Source organism: Equus quagga, chromosome 15 (assembly GCF_021613505.1).
Source record: "Equus quagga isolate Etosha38 chromosome 15, UCLA_HA_Equagga_1.0, whole genome shotgun sequence".
Taxonomy (NCBI): domain Eukaryota; kingdom Metazoa; phylum Chordata; class Mammalia; order Perissodactyla; family Equidae; genus Equus; species Equus quagga.
Window position 1 is genome coordinate 64,047,723 of NC_060281.1, and position 21,339 is coordinate 64,069,061.

A 21,339-nucleotide genomic window follows, 5' to 3' on the forward strand; every position below is an offset into this window, starting at 1 on the left:
TCCCAGAAGAACCTGGGGTCCTGAGCTTTCTGGCAGTAACAGGCCACAGCAGCTCGCCCATGGAGAACCCCTTCCTGTGACCCCTCCCCCGGCTGCCCCTCTCCCGTGACCCCTCTGCCACAGGGCGCCCCAGTGGGGCCCCGCTGCACATACCAGGAGGAAGTGTCTGCTCCCAGGCCAGCTGCCAAGTGACCTGAGCTGCAGACATGCAACATGTGGTTCCACTCGGTGATCAGACTCATGGCAGGGTGTGTGTGTGGGGGGGGTGGTTGTGGAGGGGTAGGTGGCCAGTCCAGGGGCTGCTGCTGGGAAGGGGCCCAAGAGGTGGGGCCCAGCGGTGCCCACAGGCTGCCCCCCAGGCTGCACACCAGGTGCCTTCCCCTGGGGACAGGAAACCACTCATACCTGGGACGCCCTGGGCCCACCAAGGAGCCCCATGCGGCCCTTGCTCCCAACAGTGAGCAAGCTTGCTGAGACCCCAGCCCCACACCAAGAGTTCCAGAGACGAGCACTCACCAGGACACAGACACGCAGGCACACGGAGAGCCCAGGAGACACCCCACCTGCCCAGTGCCCCCTAGATGGGCCCCACATACCCTCCACAACACGACCTCTTATACAGCCTCTTCAGCCCACACCCAGACACAACCATCACCACTCCCGACACCTGCCCTAGCCCTCCCGACACCACCCTGCTGAGACCCCTAACCGGAGTGGGGCACAGATGAGGACACCCCTCCCCCCCAAAGCCCCCTCCCCCACCTCCCATGCAGATGAAGCACACTCGACTGCCTCGTGCCTGCGAACCACCTCAGCAAATGTACATGCCACCTGTGAGCTGTGCAGCACACGACCTGAACAGTGTACTCAGCAGCCCCCAGTGAGTCATACACTCACGTCCCATCAGACAGTTTTACCCACTGACAAGTGCCATCCCTTGGAGCTCCTAGGAACACACATGAACTCAGACAGGGCTGACACTCAGAAGCTCTGGGCCCTGGCCCATGCTTCTCCTCCCCCAGTGCCTGGCCCGCCCAGGGATAGGAGGCACTCTGACTGTGCCTGCCTCCTGGATAAGGAGGGATCCACCTGGCCTCCACACCTGTACCCAGACTGCCCCCCAGGACCCTTGGGAATCTTGACGGGAGCTGTGGCAGAGGCCATGCACAGGCTCTCAGACCAGCCAGGGAACAAGCCTTGGGAGGGAGGCAGGCGCCAGGCACTGGCCAAGCACAGCAACCACCCCCAGCCTTAGTCGGGTGGGCCACCGTCTGGTGAGAAGGGAACTGGGACCCCACGGACAACTCAACAACGCCCCTGCAGAAACCGAGCACAGCTCCCAGCAGCCCAGGTGCCCCATCCCGGGTCCACACACAAACACATGTGTGTGCAAGCCCGACCTCCCTGCTCCAGGGCCACATGGCAACCCGGGCCTGCAGTGAAGGCTCCCCTCCTCTGGCCACTCCAGCCTCCACTCTCCTCCTCACAGCACCCCAGTTTCCTCTCAGGGAACTTGCTGTGCAAACCGTGCCCCTGGCGAGCTTTAAGGACCCCTGGGTCTCCCAGGGATTGGTCATCGTGGGTCTGGGTCTCACAGACTTCCCTGAGCCCCTCAGGGTGACTCCTGCATGCACCCCCAGGTCAAGAGGCCCCCTCGAGTGGGACTCAGCCAGAGGTCAAGCATGTGGCCCTAAAGGCATCCCTGCTGGCTGGACTGAGAGGCTTGAGTGGTACTCCCCCATGAGAGCCCCTTCCCCACAGTCCCCACTCCTTCTAGGCAGATCCCTGGTGTCCAGTGTGTCATATGGGCCTCAAAGGCTTCCATTAACCCCGGAGAAGGTGCCTGGCACAGCTAAGGGGGGTGACGGCCTGTCTTGTCTACCCAAAGCCCTCACAGTGGGAGGTCCCAGGCCTGGGCCTCGCCAGCGGGTAGGGGGCCCTCCTTCCCAGACCCCCTTTCCTCAAGCCCTCCCTCCCCCCTGACCCCTCCTCCCTGGAACCTCCAGCCCCTCTGGGCCCCCCTACTCCCTGGACCCTCTCTCCTCTGGTCCTCCCTCCTCCCATCGCCCGCATCCCCTCCCTCTGGACCATAGCACCTCAGGGCCCCCCTCACTCCCCAGGGCTGTAAACGGCAGCTCTGCCTAGGAAGCCCCCTGTGTGACCCCAGGCCTGGCAGTTCCCCTGGACCCCTGACTACTTGCACTTCCCACCAGCAACGGCCACCCAGTTCCCTGGTGTTCTGTGGGGCCCCGAGATCCCCCTATACATGCACCCCTGCCCCCTGGTACACATGAACGTCCCCTTTCTCCACAACATGTGACTGCAGGGAGGGGTCATATAGTATTTGAGCTGTTCACCATGCGCGGACCCCGAGCTCCTGTGCCTACACCTATACCCCGGAGGTCTGCGCTCTCCATCCAGTCCCGCGTGAACCTGGGCAGGAGCTGCCTTGGGGGCCTTGGTCCTCAGGGCAGGGCCACAGGTGAGGCCAGCCCAGGGAGGGGCCCTTCTGCAGAGAGTGTCCACACGCATGCAGGGCAGGGCTGGCGGGAGCATGCAGACTCTCGAGTGTGCAAGGAGCTTGGGACCTCCTCCCGCCCCGACAAGGCTGCCCACACAGCCTCTGGGCTCTGCAGGTGCTCAGCACACCCCTCTTCAAGTCAATGCAAAGAACGTTTCAGGCTGGTGTCGCCCGGCTGATGGCAGCGCCTACTGGCGAAGCGTGGCAGTGCAGCTGCCGCGGGGAACTCAAGGAAGGTGGCAGGGAGGGAGCACTGGGGGCTGTGAGCGGGAGTCAGGGGCTCCAGGTGAGCCACCCAGCCTTCCCTCTCCTCAGGGCTGGCTCACATCTCCTCAGGTTATGAGCGTGGCCCTGCTTCTTCCAGAACTCCTTCCAGATCCTCCCTCCACTCCTACATCATCCAGGCTGGGTGAAGGGCCTTCAGGCTCCCATGGCGCCAAGTGTCCCTGAAAGTGAAGCAAGATCATTGGCTGGCTGGTCGGTCTCCCTGCATTAGCCTGTGAGTGCCCAGTGGGCAGGGGTTATCCCCTGTCCCCAACTACCTGGCACAGGGCCTGGCACCATGAGGAGGGGCTCAGGCAGTGTGTGGCGATGACTAGTGTTCCCACAGGCAGCACGGTCAGGGAGCAAGCTGCTGCCCTGAGGCTGGCCACCGCTCCACATTCTTCCACTGGGAATCGGATGGGTGGACAGGTTGATGATGGGGGATGGGTCGATGGAGAGATGGACAGATGGGTGAGTGGATAGATGGAGGGACAGGTGCATGAATGCAGATGCACAACAGATTATGTAAGGGATGCTGGCTGAGCTGAGGCCGCCACCCTAGGAGATGCATGGCCTGCAGACTCTGGGGGCACAAGGTGTGTCCGAGTGTAGTCTCCTGTGCTGGGGGGCGGGGGGAAGTGGTGTCCTGCCCCAGAACTGCATCACAGTGGACTCTGGGGCTGTGTGCCACCAGAGCTGGCCAAAGGTCTAATGACCTGATTAAAGCCACCAGCACGCCCGTCCAGCTGCAACAGCCTCCACTTGTTCCCACGGCTGCCTGGCCCTCCTCTGGCATGAGTTTTCAAAATGATAAGTCAGCCCATGTTACTGTGTAGCTTAAAACTCCTCAGTGCTCCCTGCACAGGAGAGTGATATCCACAGTCCTCCTTCCCAGGGGTGCTGGCAGGCCAGCTCCTTGTCTCTCAGGCCTCAGCTCAGGCCTCCCTGATCCCCTGATCTAAAGGAGCCCCCCTCCTTTCCCAGGCGGGCCTGTTGTCACCTCAAAATCCCTCCAGGTGTTTCATGCCTGTCTTCCCAACTGGAGTTTCAGCTTCCTGAGGGCTGGGACTGTCATCTTTCTGCTTACCACTGCATCCCCACACGCAGACAGGGACTGACAAGAAGGCTCCAAGAAGTAAGTGTGTGCCGAATGACGAGCCCTCCCCTGATTGAGGGCTGGGACAGTGCAGGTGAGGGGTGCCTGCCACGTCCCAGACATCCACTTGCTCCTCTATCCTCCTCCCAACGGTGCCCGCTGGTAAGCCCCTGGGCCACACTGGGTTCACATGAGGCCCATGTCTGTGGAGGGGTCTCAGGGATTGCGGGCAGCCTTGCTCCAGTGCCCCACGCACAACCCAGCCTTGCTGGGCCAGGCCTCGCCCAGGAGGCGGGAGAAACCATTCTGTGAGTGATCAAGACAAGGCAGTAATCACAATAGAATGGCAAATACCTATACAGCACGGAAATGTGAATTAACTCATTTTTTTGTCTCAACAATCTAAGACACATTACTGACTTCCCCATTTTACAGATGAGGAAACAGGCCCAGAAAGAAGTCAGTTGCCCAAGGCCACCGGGCAGGAGGCAGTGCTAGCACTGGAGAGCGGCAGAGCCAGGCTCCTCACTGCAGATCTGCCCTCGGAGCAGTGGAAGGGCCGCCCCCTCCAGGCTGGAGGAGGAGGCGCAGCTGCACACAGGCCGGTTTCCACGCCGGCACAGCGCGGCAGGGAGGACCACGGAGCGGCCTGGGAAGCCCCGTGCACCTGAGCCCCACGCTGTAACCTGGCACAAGGTCGGGTGGAGCTGGGGGAAACCATTCACATTAACTGGAGCCAGGCGTTTCCATGAGCAGCCAGGATTAGCGTGGCTCTCAGACCTCACTCCAGTTAACTCATCAACCCTGAAACCCCAAGGGAGGAAACTCATCACCCCACTGCACAGGCGAGAAGACAGAGAACAGTGGCCAAGCCAGCTCCCCGTCAGGACGCTCATCTGCCAGAGGCCGGCGTGAGTCTTCTGGAGGGACCAGAAGACCAGTTGCCCAGTCTGGCAACTGTCTTGTAAGTGATTAGAAAATCCCCAAACGAAAGGGCACAGGGCAGACAGATGTGGAGAGGGCACGGACGGGCCATCATGGAGCGTCCAGGACTCTCCCTCTCTCTTCTCTTCCCCTCACTTTCTGTCCCTCACTGTCTCTCTCTCTCCTTGCATCTCTCTGTCTCTCTCCCTCAGCACTACTGAGGCCTCAGGGGCCTAGCCCCCCCCACCCCCACCCAGGCACGGTGTATAAGGCCCGGTCGGGGTGCAGATGAGAAACGGGGCAGTCACCACACCAGGGAGAGCGGATAGAGGGGGCACAGGGCATGAGGGGAAGGCCTGCAGGTGGGTGGCGTGGCACGGGAGCTGGACCACAGGGTTAGTCAGCCAGAAGGTAGGCAGGGCGGGCACAGAGGGCCTGGCAGGGCATGTCCCGGAGGCAGGACTCCACCCTGAGCGAACCTTCCAGGAGGCTTCCAGGGAGGGAAGGACATGCTCCAATGGGTTCCATGGAGGAGCCTCACTGCCTGCACACGGCAGGGAGACAGCAGAGGGCAGGCCAGAGGTTGCTGCTGCTGCTGTCTTCCAGGCGGGGGTCAAGGTCATGGGCAGATTCCAGAAGGAGCTGCCTGGATTTGAATCCTGGCTCAGCCTGGGTTCAATATTATCCTGTTTCTCTTGGGTGAGTTCATTCAGCCTCTGCCTTTTTTTTTTGCTTCAGAATCCTCAACTGGAAAAGGGGAATAAGAATACGCTGCCTCCTCGTATGGTGAGGTCAGCACAGTGACCAGGGACCCACTGGGGCCGCTGCCGGGACAGCTGTGAGAGGACCGTGTCCTGAGGCAGTGAGGGTGGTGGGCTGATGGGTCAGCGATGGGCGGGCGTGGACACTGATGTCCAGATTGTAAACTCAGCCTCTTGAACACACATAGGACTCTGCAGATGGTCTGCTCAGCTTACGTCAATTCTGATAAGTTGCATTTTTCAAAAAATCTGTCCACTTGAACTACACTGTTGAATTGCTGGAAAATGATTTCTGCACCAGCCTTTGTATGCCTGCAGCACCTGCAGGGGTATCTCCTCTCCTTCCTGATACTGGTTCTGTGTTCTCTCCTCTCCTCCATCAAGCCAGCTGCACATTTCTCAGTACTGTTGATGTTTTCAGAGAAACGATGTGTGGCTTTGTTCATTTTCTCTGTCGTGTTTCCAGGAGTTTCTGCCCTATCTGCATTATTTCCTCCCTCCTCTAGGTGTACCGTCCTGTCCCTCCCAGCCTCACCGGGTCTTTGATTTCAGGCCTACCTTCTTTTCCAAACCAGCATGTGGAGCCAGAGGCCTTAGTTTGAGCACAGCTTTAGCTGTAGCCTATGCATTTTAATTATGAATTTTTATTTTCATTTGCTTTGAGTAATTTTCTAATGAAATCCCATTCAGAGGGACACTTAGAAGGTGGAAGCAAAGGACTGGCCTGGGTCAGGAAGGGCAGTGAAGACGACTCAGTCTCTGGTGCAATCACCTGGGCAGACACCAGGTTCAACAATGAAATGACGGGAAGATCAGAGCCAGCGTGTCTGGCTGTCTGTGGTCAGTGAGGGGGCAGTGGCATCTGGTGGAGACATCAGGACACACGACACACAGGCCCACAGCTCGGAGGGCAGGTTCTGGGCTGACGCACACTCAGCTGTGCAGCCCAATGGTGGGGATTGAAACCACAGGGCTGTCTGGGCATGAGAATGAACCAACCAACCAGAGCAGCAAGCATGAGGAGAGCTCATGAGGGGCACGTCTCTCTGGGCCCTCCCCGGGCCACGCCGCCTGCTCTGAGCCACGAGGCTCCTGAGCACTGACGTGCAGCCAGCGGGAACCGGGACAAGCCATCCCTGAAGACCCAGGCTGCCTTTCCAAGACTTGGCACAAAAAAGTAAAATATCTCACTAGTAACTTTCATATCAATTACATGTTGCAATGATACTATTTTGAATATATGGAGTTAAAATAATTAGCAAGATTAATTTTGTCTCTCCTTTTCATGATTTTAATGTGGCTACTGGAGCATTTACAGTCCTGCATGTGGCGCCCGTCAAGTGCTATCAAGCGCTGCTCTGAGCTCCACCTGCAGGTGCAGAGCCTCCTTCTAACAGGGCCCCTGGGGGCTGGGCGGAGCCCCTCAGTCACGGCCCCCCAATCCCAGTCCTGGGACAGGCTTCTTGCCAAGTCTCCCAGGCAAGGGTGGGCGGCTGGACACGGATACGGTCTCCCTTTAACTCCCCGTCTCTGACGAGCCGCAGCCTCTGGCCAGGGGATATGGCCGGCCAGCTTCTCTGTCCAGCCAAACGTCAGTGCGGCCGGCCCCACGCACCCATGCAGAGTCACGCTCTGTCTGCTGGAGCAGAGCTCCTGGGGCTGCGGTGATCCGCTGTGGTCAGCTGCATCCTCAGTGCCTGGAACGGCGCCCGGCGACGCAGGTGCTGATGGAACTCTTGTTCAGCGACTGGTGGGACCAAGGCTGGGGCTCATCCTCCAGGGTGTTTCCAACGTGAGAGGCAGGACTGGTTGGGAGTGATCAGGTACTCACAAAAGCCGGGCCCACTCAGAGAGCACCTGCCTGTCCAGAAGAGGTCCAGGTGCACGCACAACGAGACATGGCCCGGTGGCAGACGAGCTCTTCCCCAGCTCTGCCAGCCTGACTGGGTGTTCCAGGGGGATGTGGACATGGCGCGCAAACCCCTCCAAGGACTGGGAGACTGTCGGGTCACCCATGCCCATGCCCCTCCCCTCCCAGGCTGCCCGCCTTCCACCCGGTGGATGCTGAGGGTCTCCTAGGAGGCACCTGCACATGGACCAACATGGACCACCCTCCTCCATCCGATGACAAACCAGCACCACCACCACCGCCATTTTTGCTCATCATGGTCAGTGGCTCTCGCACAGAAGGCCTAGCCTGCAGATGGGGAAGTGGTGGGCATGGGTGGCTGCAGTGCTCAGAGGGGAAGCCCCAGCAGAGCACTGTATTCAGGCTCTGTCTCCACCCAAGGGGTGTCTGGGGCAGCACGGACCTCCCTCGACCCCTACAACAGCCCCCAAAGACTCACTCTATCCCCACGCTTCAGGCCAGGCAGCCTCTCCCCCTCCTGAGGGGTGGGCCACACCTCGCAGCCCTGGCCTCAGGGCCAGATCAGCTGCCAGGGCTCAAACCTTTGCCCCAGACCACACGCTGTGTCTCTGGCCAGCAAGGTGGCTCACAAAATTAGAATTAGCCACCATTTCAAAACTACCAAACCCACAGAAAAACCTAGGTTTCTAGCTGCTTTGAGAAACATCAAAGACCTGGTCATGCAGGACCTGCATTTCTTCATGCTAACACAGGCGGCAGCTGCACCAGGACATGGTATACGTGGTCCGGTCCCCCCATGGCAACTGGTGCCTCCCTCAAGTGCACTTCCTTCAGGGTCCCAGCTCTTTGAACCCGAGGCCAGCTGTGGCCACAGGGTGGTCACGCAGGGCTTTGTGGCCCCTCTGGGCTCAGATGGAACTCCAGCCCCTTCCTCAGCAAGTGATCATGCATCATACAGTGGGGGTCCATGGCCCGACCCCCAACCCATGCTCACCACGTGGTTCACCCATGGGGGGACTGTTCCACATGGGGAGAAGTGGAGTGGCCCCAGGCCCTGGCTGCGGGGACCCTGTGGGCCCAGTCTAGGGGGCTGCGGTCTTCAGACTCCTCTCCCACCAGCCGGTGCCCTGTCAGTTCTTTCTCCCTAAGTGGCACCGAAGAGCCTTGGCCAACACTCCCAGATCAGAAAGGCCCAGAGAGGCAGCAGCCACACCCACCCATGTCCGCCTGGGCTGGCCTGCCTGCAGGACCCACCCAGACGTGAGCAGGCACGGGCACCCAGGAGACAGAGACACTCACACTGCCCATCATGTCACGAGGGTTCCAGCGGGGGCAGGGGGGCCTGAATCCTTGCCACCCTGGTAGTTAACAGGAGACGGGGGAAACGTGAGGGATCAATGACAAGACCTCAGAAGGGCCTTCAGCAGCATCTACAAAGAGACGGCTTCCAGAGCAGGTGCTGTGAGGGATGGGATGGGACAGGACAGGAGAGGCCATCCTGCAAGGAATGCCAGGTCGACTATGGCGAGCTGGAGCCCCCCAAGTCCACACCACACAGCACATGAGCCGTATCCAGGCCCCTCCCCAGGCTGCCCTCCCGCTGCTCAGTCAGAACGTAGTGAAGGAGAGGCAGGTCCAGTTGTGCAGAAAACCACTTGTCGGAACGAATCACTTCACGTACGACACACGCTCATCCGTTAAATTACAAACTGATGCTGTTATAAAAATAATGGCACTGCACTTTTTATTTTCTTTAATCAGAAAAATAAGCCCCGGGTTTCTGGGAAGGAGACCCTGGGTGAAGACAGATGCCTGTAGGCCCTGCTCCCGGCGTCAGACTGCAGGGCGGAGCCCACACCTGGTGGGTCAGGACCCCCAGAGGGTCGTGGGGGTCAGGGTCCTCATGAGCAAGTGGGGAGTGGGGAAGGCCTGGGTCTAGAAACCAGGGGCACCTCTGTGGCCTCCATGATTGGGGTCTGTAGTGGACGCGGCCGTCAGAGCCAGGGGAGACTAGTGCACAGCGCAGGAGCCCAGTGCTGCTCCCCAGAAGGGCTGCAGCTCCCTCCCCTGCACCCCCAAGTCGGGAGAGTCAGAGCTGAGCTCCTGCCTCATGCCCAGGACTCCGGGAGCACCAGCACCCGGCTGCCCTGAGCCAGGAGTCTGGGGCAAGGGGTAGGCAAGCCCTGAGCTCGGTGTGAGAGAGGCAGGGAGGCAGGGAAAGCTCTGTAGTGTGACATCTGTCCTGACAGAGGACGTCCCGGGGGGCCAACAGCCGGAAAACTGCAGGGCCAAGTGGGAGGCCAGGAAGGGCATTCCAAGAATGGCCAGGCCCTCTTGGTCCACAGCTCGGGGGGACAGGAGAGTCTGCCCCCTGCTGCAGTGCTCAGCCACTGAGGTGGAGGCAGAATCCTGGGGGAACCTCCCTGTCACCAGTAGCTCCTACTTGACCACAGACGGCCCCCTGCGGCCCCTCCCTGCAGTCACAGGACCTTGGAGGTGGACACGAATCACCCTGTGCCAAGGGAGAGGTGAGCAGGACCTGAGACTGGCTCTCACTGGGCCCACGTTCTGCCTGGGGGCTGGGGATACACACTGGCCAGAGGGGTGGGGCCCAAGGACGGCAAGGCCTGCAGCTGAATGCCCCAAAATCACACACACACACACACACACACACACACACCAGGTACATATACATGTGCCATGTATACACGCATACATGCACAGACCACACGTGCATGCCACCTACATGCATGCACACACACACACGCACACTCACTGGGCAGCACACCTGGGGCGGGCGTGTACGGAGACTCTGACATACAAAGACACGTGGGCACTTAAGAGGCACAGAGATGCTGAGGGACTTGCCCCCAAGCCCGAGCCCTTGGGGGTGGCCGTGCTCCCTCTCCCAGGGGCGTGCACGTCACAAAGCAGAGGGCATGGTGGAGGCGGGCATGGCGGGGGGTGGGAAGACGCTGGGGGTCCTCTCCTCTCTTCTTGGCGCGGGTGGGCCTCAGCCTGGTGGCGGCCCTGAGGGGGGCTCCCGCCTCTGCTGAGCCTCAGTTTCCAACTGCAAACAGCCCGGCCTTGTCGGGAGGCCTCCAGGCAGTCTGGCAACACATCTCACGCCGCAGGGTGAGGCAGCCTTGGCCCTGGCCCTCCCCTGCGCAGCCACACCCGGGTGGTCTGGCAAACGGGCATCAGGCTCCGGGGCTCACAGATGGTGCCTGGCGGGCCACTGCAGGGATGGAGGATCGAGTCCGTCCTGACCTCAGGGGCCGGCAGGGACGACCCAGGGCCAGGAGTGAGAGCTGGGGCTGGCGGGCCTGAACCAGGTCCAGCAGGGAACGCCGCGGCTGGCTTGGGAGCCCCAGGAGAGGTCGGCGGGGCAAGGCTGGCCGTCCAAGGAGCGAAGGGCGCTCCGGTATAGGGAGTAACGGCTGGGGTTTGCAGGGCTGGCCCGGGCCCAGAAGTGACCGTGGGGGCTGGCAAGGCTGCTTCGGGCCCATGAGTGGCCGCTTGTGTCGGCACGGCTGTTCTGGCCCTAGGAGTGGCCGCTTTTGTTGGCATGGCTGTCCAGGGCCCAGGAGTGAAGGTTTGGGGGGACTGGGCTGTTCTGGGGCTTCAACTAATTGCTGAGGCTGACTGAGGCTGAGCAGTGACCGCCGGGGGCGGCTGGGCTGGCCCAGGAGAGACCTTCGGGGTTGACATGGGGCTAGAAGCGTCCGCCGGGGGCAGCAGCACTGGCCTGAGAGTGAGCTGGTGGGCCGGCGGCATGGACACAGCATGAGGAGTGACTGTGGGGGCTGGCACCGCTGTCCTGAGAATGCTCTGCTGGGCTGGCCATGGGGACACGGGGCCACCCATGACCGCATAGGCCAGCAGCGGTGCCAGAGGGCCAGCAGGGACCGCAGGGGCCGACAGAGGTGGCACGGGGCCAGGAGGGACCGCACGGGCCGACAGAGGTGGCATGGGGCCAGAAGGGACCGCAGGGGCCGGCAGCGCTGCCACGGGGCCAAGAGGGAGCGCAGGCGCCGGCAGCGTTGCCTGGGGCCTAGAAGTGCCCAACGCGGCCGAGAGGGCTGAGCCAGGAGTGACCGCTGGGGCCGGCAGTGCTGATCTGGGGCTGGAAGCAGCCGCTGGGGCCGGCAGGGCTGACCTGGGCCCAGAAGTGACCGCCGGGGCTGACAGGGCTGTCTCGGGCCCAGAAGTGACCGCTGGGGCCAGCTACGGTGACCCGGGAGTGGCCGCTGGGGCTGGCAGGGCTGCCCGGGGTCCGGGAGAGCCCGACGGGGCTGGCAGCGCTGACACGGGGCTGGGAGTGACCCCTGGGGCTGGCTGGGCTGGAGCTGCTGCTGGTGCTGGGCCGGGCCGTTCTGGTCCCAGTGGTTGGCTGGGAGCGGCCCCCCTTCTGGGGAGCACACCTGCATGGAAGAAAGAGCACGTGTCCACCTGGGCAGGTGTGCCTGCAGACCCCCCATCCAGCCCCGGCCCCTGAGACATGCTGCCCCCTCACCAGCAGCCCAATCCCCAAGGGAGTTGAAAGTGGAGTGTGAAACACTGAGAAGAACCCCTCTCTGAAAAGAAGGCGCAAACCAGTGAGTCCCAAAGAGGAAAGCAGCTACAGCACTGAGCCAACACCTAGGACAGAACCCTATGCTCTGGGGGAAAGACCCTGGACCCAGTCTCCCTGCCCTACCCCAGCTGGGCTCAGGGTGACAGCAAGGATGCCCCTCCCACCGAGGTCCCAGTAGCTGTAGAGGAAGGCCCCTAAATGGGCAGGGCTGTTCCTTGCACCTGGACCACCAACCGCAAGTCACGTGACTCCCTCCCCCACGTCTCGCAGACACACTGCGTTTCACATAAGCTTAGCAGATAGAGAGCACCTGGCGATGAGCCTGGTCCTCACGCATTACAGACACGCTGGACACCCCGTGGTCGGCGGAGCCTGACAGACGCAATGGGGAAACGGGGCCGGCCTATCAGTGGGTGCAGCCTCCTGTCCCACCCAAGCACACACTCCCCCCGATTCCTGAGCTCCTGGCCTGGCCTGGCTTCTCTCTGACTGTGACTCACCCAGGCAGTCTCCCGCCTCTGCTCAGGACCCAGTCCACATGTGTCCCATACCCCACGCCCAACAATGATGGAGCGAGTTGCCAGGCAGGCCCAGATGCTGACGGGTGGTGTCCAGGTGCTGGTGTGGTCCTGAGGGCCGCCAGGGGAAGGGGGCACAGAGCCCGCAATTCTGAGTGGGGCAGGGCCCAGCACTCACCTGCTTTGTGGGCTGCAGCGGGACTTTCTTCTTTCCTCGGTCACAAGCAGGCTCCAGGTCCTGCTCGGGGCTGCCTGCCTCCAAGGGCCGCCCGTTCTCACTCGGCTCTGCAGATGGGCAGTTTTCTGACTCACGGGGTTTCTTGACAAGGCGACGTTCCCATTTCTCCTTCCGCTCATGTGGCTTCAGGGCCATGTCCTTCTGTAGGGTGAGGAATGACAAAGCCAGTTAGTCGGCAGTGACATGATTCCACGTTATCCCACTGGTAACACCACACGAGACCACCCTGTGCTCTGAGAGTAGGGTCCTGGGCACGTGACAGCACCTACCTGGAGGTGCTGGGCCCCCCAAGTGGGCTGTCAGGCTGGAATCACACCTTGGGAAGGAGCCTCCCATCCTGGGAAGGCCCAATCTGAGGGGACGAGAGGAAATGGTTGGACGGGTGGGGACAGATGGGTCAGATGAGCATGGGCAGACTCATCAGGACTGGGAGGCCGGGGAGGGTGATGTTGAAACAAAACTGGATCGAGGGAGGACTGAGTTTCCCAAGGAGGCCTCACCAGTAATGAGGGGCTCTAATCCTTGGCCCAGCATGGGGCTTCACCCAAGCTCAGCAGGAAGCAGGTGCCAAGACTGACCTGCTTTGGCCTTGGTGAGGCATCAACCTTCCTGGGAGTGTTCCTTGGATTCCTAGGCTGAGGGCCATCACCACAGTAGCTGACCACAGGCAGAAACAGTCCAGCTCCAGCTGCCCCTACCCCAATCCTGAGCCACCTGTGGGTTTATCTGCCCAACTCCACACAGCTCAGCATCCTGATCCTATGGAGTCCTGTCCTGGGAAAGTGGTCCCTGTCTCAGCCAGGTGTGCAGACCTTCAGAGACCCAGACTCCTTCCCCACAACAGGGACCCGGGCCCACCTTGCACACAGCTGCACCCAGTGCCCAGAGCAGAGGTGACACACAGCGGATGTTTAATAAGCATGTGCTGCATCAATGCCAACAACGGCAGTATAATCGCACACGCCCCATGCCAGGGGCAGGGCATCCAGCACCAGGGTGCACAGCTCCTACTATACAGAGGCGGTCCTGGACCTGCCTCACCTGCAGCTCCTCCAATGTGCCCAGAGCCCAGGAGAGCCCGGTTTACTGGTGGTGAACAGGCAAGGTGTCACCCACCGGCCTCTCACTTGGGCCCATGGGTTACTAAAGAGGAGGGAGGGAAATTGCAACAAGGGACCCAGAAGATTCTGAAAGCATCTGCCCAAGGGTGAGGGGAGGAGGAAGGTCAGAATGACGGTGACGCCAACACATCTACCCACAGTGAGTTGCTCCCCCACATGCCAGGTGACACCCCCGAGGTGTCACAGCCCCCCAGGAAGTGTCCCCAGGTGACACCCTCATAGCCTCAGGGGAAGTATTCCCAGGTGACACCCTCACAGCCTCATGGGAAGCATTCCCAGGTGATATCCTTACACCTCCATGGGAAGTGTCCCCAAGTGACATCCTCATAGCTTCATGGGAAGCATCCCCAGGTGACATCTTCACACCCCCACAGAAAGTGTCCCCAGGTGATACCCTCACATCCCTACAGGAAGTGTCCCTCAGATGACACCCTCATACCTCCACAGGAAGTGCCTCCCAAGGACCTGAGGGAATCTGGCCAGTGCAACCAGCAGTGACCATGGCAGCCTCTCTCAGAGCTGGTCTTTGTTCTCAGGTGGGCGCCTGGCTGGGGCCTCAGAGGCCTCAGCTCACCTGGGCAGGTGGTAGGAAGGATCAATGTCCCAGTCTGTCATGATCCTCTGGCCTGGCAGTGGGGACAGGGACACACTGTGCTTGCCAGGTGGGGTCCTCTGACCTGGCACCAGCAGCGGCTTCAAGATGTCCCCCATACCCCTCTTCCTGCCCAGTGAGAGGGGCCTACAATTCCCAGAATTAGTGAGGGACACCAACGAGGATAGCCAGACTGCAGCTGTCCTTCCAGGTACAGAAGCCCCCATGACCGCCCCGCCACGTGTGACCCCCAGCCCGTGCTGGGAGCCACCACGTACAGTTGTAGGCTGACTGACTACCCCACTCTGCAGCCACACATGGGGCAGCAGCAGGCTCCTCCTCTCTTAGGGTGGGACCCTCCACACTCCCAGGATTCTCCCTTAAGGGGTCCAAACCCATGATCACACAGACCCGGGGCTGACAGCGGGATTTGGGGAGGGATTGCTCCTCCATGGCCTCTCATCAGGGGGCTTGGAGTACCCCTTGACCTCTGACTCGACAGTGAAGGCTGACATGTGCACCCTCCTGCATGAGGTGGGGGGGGGGCCTGCCCTGAGGGGCAGCAGGAAGGGAGAGGGCAGGGTGAGCCAGTGGGGCTGGGGGCTCCTAAAGGTCAGCTGGCAGTGAGGGTGCACACGGGGTGTTTGTCCTGGAACCCTGGAAACCCTCCCATGCCAAAGCTGTTCCCCCAGCCTGGAATTCAGGTCCCCGATGACCAGCTTAGCCCAAGCCATGTGGCTCTGCCCAAAGCTCCACAGGCTGCCGCCTGAGCAGCGGGTGGAACCTGACTTCTTGGACACAGGACAGACCCTTCCCCACGCTCACCCTCTGGGCTGTCAGACCCCAGGCACACCTACAGGCCGCCTGCATTTCTGTGGCTCCTCCTGGAGCCCTGGGCAAATGCCCTTGTGCCTCCTCTGAACCACTCAGAGCACTAGCTCATCTCAGCCCGAGGAGGGCACTCCTCCCCCATGCCCTCAGAGAGCCCCTGCTGACCCTAGTACCTCCCAGCCCCACCCTGCTACAGGCATCAGGCCAATTCCAGGCTCCAGGGCTGCCTCCATCTCTGCATTCATTAAACTGGAAGTGAGTACCAACTGTATGCCAGCTTGGCTCAAGGCATCGGCGACCAGCTCAGGAGGGACCCAGCCTGCCAGGCTAGTTGCTGTGACACCCAAACAGACAGGAGGGTAACACAAGCAGGGAAGGCAAAGGAAGGGGCCCCTTCAGAGCTGCTTGGGGAAGACCCTTGGTCAGGGCCTGGGGAGCCTCCCACGGGGAGCAGGGCATGCGAAGGCCTGAGGCGGCGAGGAGCTCCCTGCTCCCTCTCTGGTGCCACCTCCCGGGGACTTGGATGCTGGGCAGGAGGCTCTACTGGTCAGCACCCGGCCCTGCATATGGCCACAGGCTTCCCCTGGAGAGAACCGAGGCTGTCTCTGCAGTGACAAGAAAGTCTTGGTGAAGACAACAGCTTGCTTTCCACACGTGGGTCCTTAACTCTAGCTGACCCCTGGTGCCCCACGACAAGTGAGTGCCGGCAGACAGAGTCTAGGGCCCAAGAGGTCCAGCAACACTGCTGGTCACCTATCCCACAAGGGTGGGCTCCATCACTCTAACTCACTGCTGTTTTGGGCCTCCTGCCCCAGGCAGGTCTCATTGCTAACAGGCTGTTCCCACACAGGCCCTGGAGAGCAGTGAAGTCCCAGTCTGTACCTGTCCACTCTGGATGCCGCCACCCGACCCAGGGCACCAGGCTGCATTTCTGTTAGCTCAGAACCTCACTGCCTACCCTGAGGGTCCCCGCCTGGACCCAGCCCCTCATCATGGCACAGAGGGAGGGCCCAGCAGATTGCAGTCAGAGGGCTGGAGAGAACCAGAGAAAGACCTCAGCAACATGCTGTAAGGGTATACTGGTCAGGGTTCTCCAGAGAAACAGAGCAACAGGATGCGTGTACAGGAAAGAGCTTTATTATGAGGAGCTGGATTCACGATTGTGGCTCTGCCGTGGGCAATCTGGAGACCCAGGGGGACCGATGGTGTAGTCCAAAAGCTGGAAAAACCCATGTCCCAGTTCAAGGCCTTCAGGCAGGAGGAGCTCCCTCTTTTTTTTTGTTTGTTTTTGTTTGAGGAAGATTAGCCCTGAGCTAACATCTGCCGCCAATCTTCCTCTTTTTGCTGAGGAAGACTGGCAGAGCTAACGTCCGTGCCCATCTTCCTCTACTTTATATGTGGGACGCCTGCCACAGCATGGCTTAACAAGCAGTGTGTAGGTCCACACCCGGGATCCAAACTGGCGAACCCTGGGCCACTGAAGTGGAATGTGTCAACTTAACCGCTGTACCACCAGGCCGGCCCCAAGAGCTCCCTCTTACCTGGGGGAAGGTGGGCATTTTTGTTCTGGTCAGGCCTTCAGCAGACTGGGTGAGGCCCTCCCACAATGGGGAGGGCCAGCTGCTTTACTCAGTCTACAGATTTAAATGCTAACCTCACTTAGAAACACTCTTGCAGACACCGACAACAATGGCTGACCAAACGTGTGGCCCCGTGACTCAACCAGGTCGACACACAGCATTTACCATGCCAAGGGCAGTGCAGACACCACCTGAGGTGGATGCGAGCCCGGTGAGGGGGCGGGGGTTTCAAGGCACCCCACCATGCACGTGTCCATGCACATGCACACTCACACACACAAGCACATGTTGACATGTGCACTCACACACCGCTCCCTCTCCCCCCCGTCCCCCAGCCTCCACAGCCTGGGCAGTGGGCTGGGGCAGAGTCCCTGAGCAGGACGTGTATCTCTGCCAGACCCTTCTCTGTACTGTCGCTGCACTGGACAGGCCCCTGGGCCCCACGCTGCCCTGGCCCTGACACTCAGCCTGTTGACTCCCACATGCACACAGCATGCACCCCCACACCTCGGAGCACCTCACAGGCCACCTAGACCTTCTTATTGCCACAGAAAGCAGCAAGTTCTCTCCCCCCAGTTTCCCATAGGCCACCTCCCTCCAGAACGAAAATCCTGCCCCCGTGTGGCCCGACCCTGCGGCATGCGCTTCTCAAGTCACTGTGGGGTTAGCCCCACTTTTACAGGGGAGCCACTGGTTCTGAGAGTAGGAGCAGGAGCTGCTTCCAGGGCCATCTGGGGCCACTTCTGACCCAATCAGGTAAAATCACAGAGACTGCCTGGGGGATGAGCTCTGAGCTCTGGTGTCTGGGCCCTGGAATGAGAACGGGGCTGTCGGTGTCTGTGTGTGCACGTGCTGAGAAGGATGCGCAAACACAGAATGTGTTACCGTTTCATTACTAACCATAAAACTTGCGGAAGAGTCTGCCCCACGGGGACACCCAGCTGGGCTGGGACCTGTCTTCTAACTAGCATTTGTGAAGAAAAAAGACAAATGGGGTAGACAGATGGAAGGGCAGATGCAGCAGGGCAAACGCACATCCAGGTGCCAGGCACTGCAGACAGACTCTCCCTCCAGGTCCTGCCTGGGCCCCTCTAGAGTTCTAGAAGAGCCTCAGGGCAACTGCAGGCCATCTCTCTAGACACATCCAGTCATTGCATCACTTGTGTGGTGAAAAGCACACATTCGTCAACCACAAGTCCTTAAAATTTATCACATTTTTTGTAAACCTGTTTTAGCATTTGTTTTTAAAAACAAAAAAAAAAACACGAAAACCAACTAGATTGTCAGAACCCTTGAAACATCAGTGCCTGGGTCTCTTCCCTGGCCTGGACTCGGTCTAGCTCCATCCTGGCCACAGCCAGATGCCCCTGCTTTCCTGGGCCAGAGGCTGGCAGGCCACAGGGGGTGGGGGAGCGTGAGTGAGCCCCCAGGGCAGGAGCTGCTGCATCTGGAGGCAGCGGGGTAGCAGGGAGGCCACTCACCCCCAGCCCAGCCGAGGGTGAGCCTGTAGGCAGCAGGCGTGGGCTTGTGCAGATGGAGGGGATGGCGAGACCACAGGCTCTCTCCTCTTGGCTTATGCAGGCAGGAGGCCATGTGCGCACACATCCTGGCTCCAGGAGAGGCTGATGGTGTTTCCCATCTGAAGTTTCAAGAGGATAAACTCTGAGCCGCCAGCCCTGCCAGTTCCCTCTCCTGGAAGGAAAATCACTGTCTCAGCAGGATTCTGCAGGAGCAGGTCTCACCGGGGTCCAGAAGTGGCTACTCCCACTCTGAGCCAATGCCCTGCCCCAGATGCCCCTGGGCTTCATGGAGTAGACCCTGTGGTGCGCAACCCAGGGGCCCTCGGTCACCACGGGACCCAATTGTTCCTGGTGTGGGGTGTTGGTGGGACTCATCTGTACTGAACTGCACAGCTGGTGAGCACGAGCTGACCCCTCACCTGGCACCCATGGCTGGGGCTGGCCTTTGCCTGTGATGCCGACCCTGTGGGAGCCTGGGCTGGTTTTGGAGTTTCACGCACACATGGGCACACGCAGTGCCACAGTTCTGTCCCTGGGTCCCAATCCTGGCTCTGCCTGGACAGCAAGAGCTCCAGGGGCCCTCAGTTTCCTCATCTGTAGACTAGGGCAGCAGCTGTGTTCAGGCCATGGTGAGGGCTGAGGTGGAACCCCCAACAACGACAACTGCCACAATGAGGGCCCGGGGAGGTCTGTGCCCAGAGAGCGAAATCAGAGCTACAGGTTCGAGTGAGCCTCTGCAGACCTGCAGGGAGGAATGAGGCTGAGGTGTGTGGTGGGCCCATGTCTTACACCCAGGGCGCTCAGCTGGCCAAGCATGTCACCAGCTGCTGCTCGTGGATCCACACTGCGACCCCACAGAAATAGGTGCTAGGAGCACCCCAGTGAGCAAATGGGGAAACTGAGACATTGCAAAGGCTGCAACAACGATTCGGGGTGAGCCAGGATGAACTCTGGTAGTCCAGAATCTGGGGTCATGTCCTCAGGTACTCTGTCCACTGGTGCCCCAGGACACCCCAGCCAGCCCTGGGGGGCCAGCAGCTCCCACCATTGCTAAAGAAGACAGAGGCTGCAAGCAAGGAGATCCTGAGGGGGTGTCCAGGCGGGGCCTTGGGCCGCTGTCCACCTACAGATCTACCTGTACAGCCCCCTGGGGTCAGCGTACACCTGTGAGTGCACAGTGGCAAACAGACAGACATGGCCCCGCAGTGAAACTCCCAGCACGAGGCCCCTCGACTCTCCCTGGACTACCCACTGACATGAAACCACTGATAGATTTTCCTGTAGCAATTTCACATGACTATTTTTAGCTCCCTAAACATCATTACTATGCAGCACCAATAAACCCTCCAACTGCACTTCAGTAAACCAGCTGTGGAGGAGAAAAGGAACTAGAACTGGCAAACAGACTCTGACTCCCCTCACCGGATGCCGAGCCCTTCCAGGCCCCAGACCCTGCAGGGCAAAGGTGTGGCCACTCCCTCCAGCCAGGTGAGCGCCCCCTTCACTCCTGGAACTGCACTGGAGCCTCACCCCCAGCACTGGGCCTGAGCCCACCCCTTGTCACCAAGCACAGGCACTTAAGGCTGGCCATCTTGGTGGGGCGGACAGCCCATCTGAGACCTCACTCCCCGCCCGCCCCTCCACTTGCCACCTTGCGTGGGAGGGAGGCCCTGCGGGATGACCACGTCAGCCCTGGACAGGGCCGGGCCTGGAGTCCCCTCCCCATCCGGAGCCAGGAGGCTATGGGTGGCTGAGGCCTGTCCCCCAGGACCTCCTGGATTTGAGGCCCTCAGTAGCCCTCAGCTGCTCATGGTTCAGTCCACAGATCTGTCGTCCAGGACTCAGGCCAAATCCCACCCGCTGCCGACCTGGCAGGCTGCCCTCACCCTCCCATCCACTCGACTGGGGGTTTTGTTCATGGCCGCTGCCCTGACAATCAGATTTTGAGGTCAGGCTCTGCCCAGACCCCTCCCAGCCTCTCGGCCCATGATGCCCGAGGGAGAGGTCAGAGCACCGACCCCTGCAGCTTAGCCCAGTCCAGCAGCCCTCACGACTGCCAGAGCTGGCCTCAGGCCTGCCGCCCTGAGAGATCCCCCTCTGTCCCTGGGACCTGTGCAGCTGCTGCTCAGCTGTCACATGTGGTGAGGCCACCAGGCCAACCGGTCTGCCCAGCCCCCCAGGGGGAGCCGCCCAGGAAGGCCAGGAGCCACAGCCGCTGTTGTTGAAGCATCTCCTGCCTGCTTCTGTCCAGGCCGGGGGGACAAAGAGAAACAAGCCATAGGATCGACTGAGAGAAGGGCTTCAAAGAGGAGACAGGGAGGGGCACAGGGCCATGAGGCAGGCACTTTCACCTCATCAGTCCATCCCCAGATGAGGAAACTGATGCCCAGAGCAGGCAGGGCTGCCTGGGGCCATGTGGTGAGGAAGAAGAGAAGCTGACTTGAACTAGGTGTCCAGCCAGGGTTCCCTTGCTTCACTGGCCTCAGCTGGCCAGAAGGGCCTCAGAGGAAGCATGCTGACTTTGCTCCTGGGAGATGGAAAGAGTGCTGGGAAGGGACACAGCAGGTGCAAAGGCCCTGAGGCAGGTGTGCCTGGGACACGGGGATGAGGTGAGGGGATGGTCAGGGCCAGGCCTCACTGGGAACAAAGGTTACTACGTGGATGACAGACAGGGGGCTCCTGGGGGATCTGGGCCAGGCAAAGATGTGATCTCAGGAGCCAGGAGCCCCTGGCTTTATCCAAGAAATGGGTCTACATGCATTCCTGTCTGACAAATCCCTGCTGGGGCTACAGGGAGAGCTAAGCACTGAGCACAGGCCACACAGTGTGTGGGAAGAGCATTAGCCAAGGGTCAGCCAGAGACCTGCTGGAGTCAGGACCAGCACATGGGGTTGGGGCCAGGGATCAGAGAGGACAGCTCCAGCAGA

General features: G+C 60.5%; 1 protein-coding gene across 1 annotated transcript in view; it reads right to left on the bottom strand.

The window, feature by feature from the left end:
- The window catches only part of FBRSL1 (fibrosin like 1), a 99,091-nt gene that overhangs the window by 56,949 nt on the left and 20,803 nt on the right, over positions 1 to 21,339 (bottom strand). Inside the window, exon 3 of the mRNA XM_046641012.1 lies at positions 12,709 to 12,909. Coding sequence (XP_046496968.1) covers positions 12,709 to 12,909 — 201 coding nt within the window. The remainder of the gene's footprint in view (positions 1 to 12,708; positions 12,910 to 21,339) is intronic.